This window comes from Trachinotus anak, unplaced genomic scaffold, assembly GCF_046630095.1.
Source record: "Trachinotus anak isolate AG129_WGS33_773 ecotype Australia unplaced genomic scaffold, CSIRO_AGI_Tana_v1 ptg000010l, whole genome shotgun sequence".
NCBI lineage: Eukaryota > Metazoa > Chordata > Actinopteri > Carangiformes > Carangidae > Trachinotus > Trachinotus anak.
In genome coordinates this window covers 9,072,254-9,084,635 of record NW_027273861.1, presented here as the reverse complement: position 1 = coordinate 9,084,635, position 12,382 = coordinate 9,072,254, and the positions used below count along the sequence as shown (strand labels likewise).

At 37.8% G+C, this 12,382-nt stretch overlaps 1 protein-coding gene across 7 annotated transcripts in view; it reads left to right on the top strand.

Annotated features, from left to right (window-relative positions):
• Window positions 1-11,685, top strand: part of ect2 (epithelial cell transforming 2) — a 48,650-nt gene extending 36,965 nt beyond the window's left edge. For 4 of the 7 annotated variants that reach the window (XM_071487339.1, XM_071487340.1, XM_071487338.1 and 1 more), the window contains 2 exons: window positions 3,764-4,352; window positions 10,048-11,685. In XM_071487339.1, coding sequence (XP_071343440.1) covers window positions 3,764-4,321 — 558 coding nt within the window. In that variant the 3' untranslated portion in view covers window positions 4,322-4,352; window positions 10,048-11,685. Of the gene's footprint in view, window positions 1-3,763; window positions 4,390-10,047 lie in introns of all 7 variants that reach the window. The other 3 variants (XM_071487341.1, XM_071487342.1, XR_011692434.1) reach the window with 2 other exon arrangements.
• The last annotated feature ends 697 nt before the right edge of the window (window positions 11,686-12,382 follow it).

The window sequence follows — 12,382 nt, the reverse complement described above, 5'->3', positions numbered from 1 at the left end:
GAGAAAGAGGCAGTTGATCTCTCTCTCAGTTCGTGATGGAACAGCTTTCAGTTGCTGTCAGTTGCTTTGATCTAACTCGATTAGAAAGCAGGAAAGGGACTTTTCTTCCTAAATGTGCTGGAACTTCTTTCTGCTCTTTGTAGGACTGTGTTATTTGGGAATTTCTCTTTTATTTCCCTGCACTTTTTCTGTAATATCCAATGTTGGGTTTACTTGATTATACTGTATCTTCATGAAGTACTGTAAGTGGGTGTGAAGGAGAGAAGGGGGATATGTTAAAAAGGTGTGGGGAAAAAAATCAAATTATCCATTATATTTACACACTTTTGTGTAAATAAAATATCACCTTGTTGCCAATGCCACAAGGATGTAAATGCTGTGTTTTTCATAGATGTGTTGCAAAATCATTGAAGGATAAATATTAAACATTTTTTTATTTACATATTTTATAATAAACATTTTGCCCATTGTTTAGACCTTTGACCTTCTAGTTTTAGTGGTGAGAAGAGCAACTAAGTCCAAGAGACTAGATAGAGCTGCGAATCATTCACTGGTGCAATTTTCAACAGAGCCAGTAGCTACAGTGAAAGGAGCAAGGAACACCAGAGATTGCTCACCAAGGGTAACTACAGTTGCTAGTACGGTAAATACGTTTGAATTAATGGTATGAGGACACTTCAAATTTGATACAAAAGTCATCAGAGATTATAGAAGTGATGGAAGAAACAGTCAGACTAGATATTTGATCGTCTTTCTTCCTGGAGAGGGCGATTCATAACTGGTGGAGATGGGTTCAGTGCAAGATCCTCAAAAAAGTTCAAAGGTCACTTCAAGATAAGCTGCTACTCTAAAATTGGATTTATACATCAATGCCACACCCCTACTTTGCTTAGTAGCGTGAGCAGCACGTGCATTAGCGTAATCAGGTGGGGAAGCTTCAATAAGAGGTAAGATAATATTTTGTGACAATGGGGTTTTCTGGCAACAAATGAGCAGCTATTCTGACTGTCAACTGGGCATATATCTTAAAAAACTTTACAGGTTCCTCATAATAAGGGATAAAATGGAAAAAATACAAGAAAATAAATTATACCTCCAAGGATAAATTAATAGAGTAACAGAATTGAGGACACATTAGTATTAGATTTGGAAAAACAGGCAACAGTGTTCCTGGTCAATTTGAACTCAAGTGGTGAAATCAAATTGTAATCTTCTCTAATCTATATGTTAAAGGCTTCAGGTATTTCCTAGTAAACACTTTATTCCATGTGTGTGTTTTATCTTCAAGGATCCCTTCTTTTTTTCTTCCATTTAATGCAGTTGGAGCAGGTAGTTTAGTGGAGTTACTGATTCAAACCTGGCCATTCAGAATCAGGTTATAAAGTGTATCTTGTTTTGGAGGAGGGATGTGCTCTTTTGTGTCGGCTTCTTTTTAATTTCTGTCCTTTTTGCCTAATTTATGAAACATTGGGTACTTCATTTCAGACAGAGGTACACAAAAGCAGGCGTCTCATTTCAAGCAGGAATCTGTTTTGCCAGCTAAAATGACAACTGTGTATGGATTGGTTTCGATAGCCAGTTCATCTGGTTCCAAGATGGTAAAATACCTAAAGTCATTAAGCTCCATGGCTAACAAATCCCTTATTGAATTCATTTTTCAATATTCACATTTTCTGTTTCATTAGACTGTTTTGCCTCTTTCTCTGGCACTAGAGACAAAGACGAAAAAAAAAAGAGTGACAGATGCAAATGCATGATAACTTAGCAACGCTAAGGGACGGACCAGCTTTGTCATTCCAAGTTGTCAAAACAACTGCAAAATACAGTACAGTGGAAACTGCTTATAGTGATCATGGTTACAGTGATCAACTGCTTATATTAATCAACAGGCTTGGCACGGTCATATGCATACAAATGCTGTGTGCACTCACGCTCTATGTGGTATCTTCACCGTAGCGGCTCAGTGAGTTATTCCTCCCTCCCGTTCCTGCTCTGCTCATGTTTTGGGATTTATACAATGAATAATTATCATCCCTGCTCTGTCACAGCAGCACGTGTGTTTCATGAGTGGAGTATAATACTTTCACCTTTGACCGTGCAGACTAGACTTGGAGCAGGAGAGGGCCATGGTGCAGTTTGTTATTTTATTAAAAATCAGTAAATAGCAAAGCTGTGCATTTCATTACTTTATGTTCATGTAATAAATATACAAATGTCAATTAGATGGTAATCTGCGTGAGAAATAATGAATTGTGTTATAATAATCATCTGCCTATACTGATCAGTTTGACACAGACAGATGTGATCATTAAGCAGTTTCCACTGTATTTGCTGGTAATATTCAAGACGAAGATGGGAACATAAAGTCTTTTGTTACGTATCTACCTTTCAAATGTAAAAGTAAGAAGCTGTGGCATTTTTGAGAACTTGTAATGGGTAAGTGCTCAAATTACTGCTTATGTTCTACCATGTTCTGTGACCTGTAGTAGTGCAATGAGTTCGCCTTCAGGCAAGAGCATTGTACAAGCAAAACATCAGTATTTCATACATCAATAAACTGATATTTGCTGAAAGATAAAGAGGGATTAATATAATTTTCACTGTGTTGGTTTTTCATAAGTTCCTATGGCTTCTGCAGCTGCAATACAGCCCCCAGTGAGGAGCCTTTTCCCATAGCTGCTAAGGAAAATGAGTTATTACTGGGTTAATGAATGCTACAGAGCAGTAATAAAATATATATTGAAATCTTTGAAACCATTTTGCACAGTAGAATGTCCATGCTTTAGGTTTGATAGTTAGTAACCATAGCCTCTATTAGTTACCTTTGTCATGCCTGTCTGGTAATTTGTCCCTAAATTACAATAAAAATTACCAGTTGTGTTATTAACATGATTATAAGAAGCTAGATTCTTAAATATGAAGTTGATATCTTTTGTTAACCAAAACAGTTGAAATGCGTTTTATTATTCTGCTCATAAAAACAGTACATTTTATCTAACTAACAGAAGTCTAGATCCCCCACCAAAAAACAAGTTAGAAAGTTGAAAGCATTTGAATTTGGTAAGCAGATTCACAACAGTATTGAGATTTGATAAAATGCAATGGAACCCCATCCCTACAACCATCAGAGGGAGATTTCATCAGATATAGCCAGCAAGCTAATTTAGCTAACGCTGGTCTACGAGTTGGTTGAAAATGCCATTTCTAACTGACCCATGAGAACAGTGGAAAGTGTCTTGAATGGGCTCTTGATGGCTATAAACATGATGTCATGCTAAAAGACAGAGGCAAAAGTCAACCTCCTCACCAGCTCATGATCCATGTGGAGGTGCAGGATAGCGGTGCTGACACCAGCCTACACTCTGCAGTAGCATCCAGGACTGGAGATTTCTTTTAAAACTGTGTTTAACAATTTAAAAGTGTAGGCTATTATTTTTGCACTGTGTATTCAAAACTACAGTATTGGTATATCCAGGTATGTGATTGTGATTTAAAATTTCCACCCACAAATTTCTCCCCCTTACTCTACACAAAAACTTAAAGCCTGACATTTCTGTCTTACTTTGTGATATTCATCCTTCCCTCCCTTTCATTCTATACTCTTCCAGATAAAGACAAGTGTTTGTCTTTGGTTTTAGCTTCTGAAGATTTCCTATCTCCTTGTATTTTGTTTCAGCACAGCTATTCTCTGTGTCTCGTCTTGCTTTCCTTCATGATGTAAATTCCTGATCCATATGTGTCTCCCTTCTATTACATATTCTAGATGTCTCGCTCTGCCTCGACATTCAGTTTGAGTGATTCAGCCAAGAGCAGTGCTGTGGTGCAGCGCTCCAACTCTCTTGACCACCCTCCTGTCAGAGCCAGGGTCCCTGTCTGTATCCGTACCCCCTGCAGTCCAGCCCATGACCCTGTCCATAGCCCTGGTCCCAGCACTGCCCCTGAGTTCAGCCAAAGTCCCAACTATTGTCCTAGAACCCAGGAACCCAAGTCCATCCTTCGTGCTCCATTATTGACCCAACCAATACAACCTCATTCAAGCTTGCCCACTTCCCAGCAGTCCACCCTTTCAACCCATTCCACCTCCACTTCCATTCCAGCTATCCAAAACTCCACTCAGCTCAACTCCAAAATCTCACAGCCAAAATCTAACCAGCATTTGTCCAGACATGTACCCTCCGTAGGGTTCCAGCTAAAGTCCCTGGCTCCTCAGCCTGTTAATGTCAAAGGCAGGACCTTTACTGAATCTTGCAGGGATCCCCAAGTCCCCTTGGACCCACAAAAGGCTGTCCTGACCAGTCATCGCAGGGAGACTCTGCTCTAAACCATCGCTAAACTCAATCCTGGAGCCTGATGTGAGCAAACGTTATTGTTATCCACTCTAAACTAGAGGTGCATCAATGCCATTGTAATTTCAAATGTGTCCTTACTACCTACTGTATACTCTGCTTTGTGGTTTTAACATCCATATACCACTGGTGTACTTCTCGTCCCAAATCAACTCCTTAGAAGCTGAGACTCTGCATCAATGATAGATCAGATTAATAAGGCCCAGCTGAACACTAAACTTGAATAATTAGAAACATTCCAGTGGTTTGGGTGTGATGCTTCTCCCCACTTGAAATGGGCGTTAGTGTGAAGAGCAGAGATTTTAAGGGTTGATTTGGAATAGTTCTGTTGCTGAATAACCCAGGTTACTAACTGGTGGTGGCTGGAAATATTCACTCGGTGGCTGCTATTAATACTGGGCTATATGCAAAAGGGTGTGATAGAGCTGTGACATAAAAGAGCTTTGTCCAATTGAAAGCCTGCTTTTTTTCAATAGAAAAGGCTTCCTTAAAGGCATGCCGCCACATAAAGAATGTTTTATTTTCCTCACATTATCATTGAGTATGGTCATATCCATAAAGGTGATGAAGTGTGGTTTTGACCATTAATCATTCAAATTAACAAATGAGTTAATAGGTTTCAGCTGGCTTTTAGAGATCTTTCTTTCGTTCTACGCAGTTCCTTTTAGAAAGAACTTGATTGACTAATGTTAAGTGCCAGTTGAAGAAAATATCAACAGTAAAAATCCAAATGTCAAGGCATGCCTTTCGTTTTGGATGCTATGCTCTTTGTGTGTTTTGGCCAATTTACACAAAAACAGCTCTTTAGAATTAAAATGTCAATGTATTCATGGGAGCCAGGCTGACTTCTCATCTGTGCTTTAATGTCTGATGACAGGTCGCCTGTCCTACATTTTTCCTGAGTTTATGTTCCATATTCACCTCAGCCATTTAACCGCTTCCCAGTCAAATGAACACTGGTCCACCTGTCTGAAAAGTATTCATGCTTAAGAAAAGGGGTTTGACATAATAGAATTTCAGTGTTTTCTATTTGGAGATTATTAAATTATTTCACAATGAACCACATAAGCCTGTTCATTGGAGCCCGTCAGTGAGCACAACAGTCTAAAATTTTTAGTCCTAGTTTGCACATAAATGTGATTTTAAGCATTCACATTCATAGACCAATCATACTGAGGTTTGTTAGTGGGGTAGTCAGTTGCTACTCAAATTTAATCTGTTTTTCATTAAATTTTATGTCCGTCAAACTCATCCATATCAAATAAGTATACAAGAAGTCACTTCACAAATTAATAAGTAAAATGTAAATCTATTGAAAGTATGAAATAATTCCCATAATACCCGTAGGTTCGAAAGGCTTGACACAAACAGTTCATACATGAGGGCAAATTGTTTCTTGATTATATTTCCCACACTGTTCACATTCTTTGAATTACTTTGTGATACAAGCGATGATTGCAAGGTCCACCTCATTTCTTTCGTGAAAATTATACTATTCCATGCAATTGCCGTATTTACATTGTATCATTCGTTGTATTTACGCTGAATCATTCACACAGCAAACACTGGTTTGCAGTGGAAATCACTTTGGTAGATATGTGTTTCTGAAAAGGACAGGACTACTGAGCACTTTCTTCAGTTTACTTTGTGTTGTCTTCACTATCCACCATCTCCACCAGCAGCAGAAACTTGTATGAAGTATGAGACAAGCGGCCCAATCTGACACATACAACCCCGGGGTTGAGTATAGTCATGTTGTATATATGTAATCCCAACATGTAGCTGGCAATGGCAGTATACCAGCAGCTGCAACACCAATAGCCTGCATAACATCTGCCTGCCTATCCAGCATGTGTTGATTGGGGTCTGTTTCAGTTAAGATAATAATGTTGAGTTTTTAAGAACCGTTAAAATGCAGCATATTGCATGATTGGTAGTGTTAATTATTGTTAGTGTTATTGAAGATAATTAACTGATGATTGTGAACACATTATTTATGCTAAATTTATGAAGAAGACTAATATAATTTTGTAAAACTATATTGATGGTAAAAACATTTTTGTCATTCTTGATGTCAAAAACATTTATTCTCAAACTGCTGTTTTATAACATAGTTCCCCAGTCCATTTCTTGCCTTCCTACTGCACTTTCCTCCATGTTTCTTGGCATTCACTGCATTGCACTGTAGGACTACCACACCTGTTGCACAGTTAAATGGGGATTCAGAAGTGTTTTCATAGGCTTGCAACTGTGAGCGACACATGCAAGTTCCACCCAACCTCTGGGTGCTTAAGTTAAAAAATGGAGTGCCCCTCTGCTGGTATTGTAGTAATGATGCTGTATGGGGCCATTAGTGATTCTGGGTCAGAGTGGCAAAATAAAAGGGTATTGTACCTTCCTTCTCACATGGTATTTCACACTGCTTTCTCCCTGCAGTCTGTCACAAACTGTTGAACGTTCTCCGAGGTTTGATGTACACTGGCCATATATCACTAGAAGCAGGGACAGTTTGTTACGTTTTTGTGCACACTTGCACAAAACAAGTGTTCATTAGCATTTGAGCTTAGTTATGGCAAGTACGTGATAAGGGTCAGATATGTTTCATTGTGCTGCCATTGATCTGGCCTTCTCTTATAGTGAAAGCAGTCTGCTGACACAAACTGAGAAAAGGAAAAGGACAGTGCCAGTGCGTGTATGTGTGTGTAAGTGTGTAAAAGTCAGGTGGAAAGTGTGATTGTGTTGGCAAAGGTTACTTGTCCCGATTACTTCAGTGCCAAGGTTTGCTTTGAAAGGAAGAGAGGTGCTACCAACACAATTTGCCTTTGTGCACTCGGTAATTAAAATGAAGCTGGAGCGCATAAACCAACCTCTTTCTTCATACCCTTATAACACATTGACACATACACACTCCTGACTGCAAGCTAGGCAGCTCACATGACAATCTTATTGCACAGGCTTTTCAAAGTGTTTATTCAGTTGGATTTAGGATGCTGGTATTGAACTGAGTTGAATGGCTGAGTGAACAACCACTAAACATACTTCCACACATGCACTCATGTTTTCTCAAGTGTGTCGTTCAAGGATATTTTAGTTTTTTACAACTGGAGACGTTCCAATACTATTTTTTTCCTTCCCAATACAAATTCTGATACCTGAACTTGTATATTGGCTAATGCCGAGGACTGATCCAATACCACTGCGTCAAAAACATTTCTAAAAGCTGTATACTACTAACTGTATGGATGTGATATGAGTGCTGTAGTTGTTGTGTGGTGTGGCTCTGGTTAAACCTTTTGTAAAACATGAACAAATACAGTAACGCAGAATCATTCTTTTATTATCTAATGATATAAATCTAGGGATAAATAACAATTCCTACACTAGTTGTCCTGACACTAGTGCTACCCCTTGAAATTAAATCCTTAAATACTAAACATTGCCTTTTTACTGGTGTGACATTCCAGTGTAACATATTGCTAACGGCTAACATGACACTATTTACTGGAAATCAGTTCTTCTTCACTGCTCTAAAACAGTAGTTGCCAGTGGCTACACAGGACAACTTCCTGTGTAGGCTACTGTTTTAGAGTATTGAAGAAGAATAGATTTTTGGGAAAACTTCCGTCAAATCCGAGCGTGAAACTGTCATGTTTATCAATAAGTTACATAGTATCAGATCAGTGTATAGACTCCCGTACTCGCAAATTCCTAATAACATATTTTCAGCAGTATCGGGTGCCTTTCCGATACATATATCAGTATTGGAACAATTCTATTTACAACCTATTTTCTCTTTTTTTGGTTTACTTTGGCTTTCAGTTTTAATAACATTCAATAACATTACCAGAGTAATTGCTAACATCTGAAAACATGGCAGCATTGCCACAACAACGTCAGACAAGTTTAGCCAGATTATCTCAACCAAGTTATTGGGAGGTAAAAGCAAAGGTAAGCACATCTAAAATATAAGCACAGAATTGCTGTGTACACACTTGTGCTGTCACTTTAAATTCAAATTCAGTACAGTGTGGAGAAAAAAAATCTAATGTCCAATTTGCAGTGTTCTTATTGCAAAGTTTAAATTAGTAAAAGTGCAACAGGCCATACTCTGTACTCTGGTCTATTGAATGCTGGGTAAACTCAGTAGTGACAATTGTTTTCTTTGATTTTGATTTTGGATTCACTTGAATAAATGTAAGGCTGTTCAGTGCCTTGTAAAACTACAATTCAGTTCCATTCCCCAGTGGGCCAATTACAAAGAAAAATTGAAAAAATTAGAATTGCACTTTTTTGTGGTTGTATGCCAAGTTGCAGGAAATAGTCATAATCTCCCCTTCCTGAGTTATAAACATTGAAGTGTTTTTGCGGAACATTATGATGTCACAGTAAGGTCCATGATTTGGATATAAAATGATCATTTTAACCTTTAAGACATTAGTGTTAATTTGTGTCATAATTAGCACATGAAATTGTGACTTATGGCCAAAAACATGTTTTGCGTGGCCACAGTGACCTTGACCTTTGACCACCAAAATATAATCCTTGAGTCCAAGTCAACATGTGTACTAAAGAAGAAATTTAATCAAGGCATTTCTGAGATTGCGTTCAAATGAATGGGACGGACAGACGGGCAACCTGAAATCATGCCTCCACATCAGCGTAGAAGAGCACACAAACATAAACTCTTAATTAAACACATAACAAAATAATACAATGAAATACTAATATAAAATACTAAGAATATAAATACAAAAAAATACTAAGAAGAAGTATAAAATACTAAGAAGTAGAAGTGCAAAGTAATAGTTCAAAGTGCAAGGTATGTGACTTAAGTCGTGGGAAATGGGGTTGAAAGTTTAAACAGGGACCCACAGTTCAATAAGAAAATTGCCTTTGGTGTTGAAGATTGCATTTGTCCTATTTGTTCTGCAACCAGGGCAGCACAGATGTTCACCAAACAGGAGCCACTTTAAACCCTTACAGTTACATTACCACAACAACAACTCCAAAGTCCCCCATTTGTAGCCTGATGGTGATGAGACTGAATTGCCATTTCATTCCACTTAAAATTGCCACAGAAATCAGGGATGTTGGTGTGATAAAGAGGTCTGGACCTGGGCTAACCCTGAGCGCTTCACTCAAGTGAGGCATCAGGTGCACTTCAAATGAATTGATAATGTCAATGCTAAAATGGTCTCCAGGAAACATGGGTCGCATGCAAATTAACCAAAACAATATACATGTTAATTCACATTTGTTCGAACTGCATATTTTAAATAAAGTGACAGCCCTAGTGTACACCATCTACAACAGTCAAAGCAGAGAGTGGGTCTCTGAACTGATGGATATTTACAATTGACAGTTTTATAGTTTACTTTTGTTTTCTCTTCCAAATAAGTTTGACCAACCATAGAGAATCTTTACACTCTTTCTGATCATCTGACTGCTCATGTTTCTTGACAAATAGAAATTGTAATGTAGTTATATCAAGTCCTCTCTGGATCTTATCAGTCACCTTGAATAGTACCACATTATTATCAACAAGAAGAATACCCAAAAACATTTTTGGGCATTCTTCAGTGAACTACAATGATAATTTAACAACACAATGAGGTATTAACATTTTATCTCAGGTTTTTCTCACCTTTACTTCACACACATTTTTCTTTTTCTCATTCTTTCCTCTCTTCTCTATTCACAGGCACACCATTCCCCCTCCATGGTCAATCTGCCTTCCATGTTTGAGAGGAAGTACCACACATTCAGTCGTTCAACCACGCACCTCATCTGAGATACCGCTTCTTGGGAGCACCTGCAGGGGTTGACCCATCTTTTCATTTCCTTTGCCTTGACTTATGCTAACAGCAAGATCTGACTGGACAGGCCTATGCATACACTGTTACTAAGTATGGCAAAGTAGTATTTGTCCATACTGGAGCTCCTAACAGACTGTCCAAATCCAGTAGAAATTTGGAAAAATGCACTGAAGCTAGGCACATCAATCTGGTATGTGGCAGTGTCAGAAGTGTCCAGCTAACTGCTAACTGCACTCCACATCTGGGACTTTGCTCAAGTAGTAGGGTTAAAACAATAAACCAATTGTTTATCAACCTGAAGCCTACCATATGATGTATTCAGCTAAAATTGGTCTGTGTTACTGAGAACTTGCAAGAAAAAGAAAATACAATTTCTAATCTGACAAGGCAGTTTGGTGCATATTTCCAAACATTCACAATGCTTGAATTAAGACTGTATCAAGGCACTAACTGGAACGGTACTACATCATGCCAGGGGCTACAGGTGTACCACTGGTTATGGTAAGGTTTGCCTTACCCTTAGAAATGAAGGATGTTCCCTTTTTGTCTGCATTTGCGAATAGATTATCTTGACACGATTCATTGTTTTGTCAATGTGCTTCATCAGACACTTGTTACAATTTCTGTGCATGGGTTGTCTGTTCAGAATTCTGATTTATCTCCATTGTTCAGTGAAGTGTTGACACCAACTATTGACAAGATAACTCATCCTCTGGTTTAAATGGGGTCATGCTGTCCCCAAATCCCCCTGGATGCTTGTTTTATTTCACTCTGCTTTGCTAAAGTAAATTTAATTTTGATGTTGAGGTATTTCTATGCAGGTTACAGGCAATAAAGGTAACAGGTGCAGAATGCAGGTTTCTAACCTCTTTGTGTGCTTTATGTACTAGTTAAAATTTACCTCTTACCCTTTACTGTGTTTTAATATACTTAACTTTTTGAGAGATTTTTATATTAACTGACATTTAATGTTGTTTTATTGTAATGGGGATAGACTTAATTTTCACCTGATATGACTTATTGTAATTAACCCACCTTCTTAACTTAAACGCTATGACAGCTTCCAGCTTTTATAAAGCTTCTATTGTAACATTTAAGACTTTCAGTTGAGAAGTATAAAAGTGCTTATGCTCTTCTTTCCTGTATGCCCGTCCACGTTTTAAAATGTCTGTGTCTGTGTATCTATGTTCAAGAAGGGATCCTGCCTCAGTGTACATATTTATTCTTGATGAATACATTTTATACCTGTCCTCTTTTTTTCTTGCTATTTATGTTTTTTTCTCCTACTTTTATGTCATTTTGCTAATTCTGTTTTCATTGAGCTGTAATCGTCTCCGGTTTATCATCTGTATTAAATGCACTTGAACATGTACCTGAAGATGTAAGCTTTTTTATTTTATCCCCACGTATCTTTCATCACTGCAAGTAAAAAAAATTCATTCCATTCGTTTGTTGTGGGAGCTGACAAAATGTGCCAAGTTATATGTGTAAAAATAAATTCCGTTATTTCTTCTTGTCCTGAAGTTTGTCCTGGAGAAGCTTTTGGATCCCCGATGACAAAAAGTGCACTTTCCCAGTTTCCCTTCCCTTCATTAATCAGAGCTGCTGTTTCAAATTCACCAATGATCCAACAAAGTCATGTGGGTTTTTTAAAACAGAGGAAACCCCAGTAAAGAATTACTGACAAATGAACAACACTAGGTAACCAGCAGGTAGCCTACTTTGTTTAAGGGTAGCTTCTGACTGAAGTGCTAATTTAAGCTTGTAAAGATGAGACTATGCTGCAGCACAAATGTTCCATAGTGATTCTTTTTATAATGTAACCCCTTATTGATCACTGAGTTTGCTCTCCTCAGGGACTTTAGAATAATTAATCAGTTACAGACCACAGCAGTTTCTCATCATAGAGCCCTATACTGATAATTGATAGAATTACTAAAAGTAATTATACCAATTTTAGGCATGTTGATTATCACTATCAATTCTCAATAGTGGTCAGGCATCAAAGGGTAAATCTGATTATTTTAAATAGCAACTCCCTATAATGGCGGTAAAGTAAGTGAACCCCTGAATTACCTGCTTTTAGGCATAAATTTGACTAAAAATATAATCAGCTCTTCATATCAGTCACAGTTATGAACTGTCTATTTTAGACTATAACACAAATCACTGTATTGTTTCAATCCATTTTTAAAACATTCAAATATTCAAAGTGTAGGT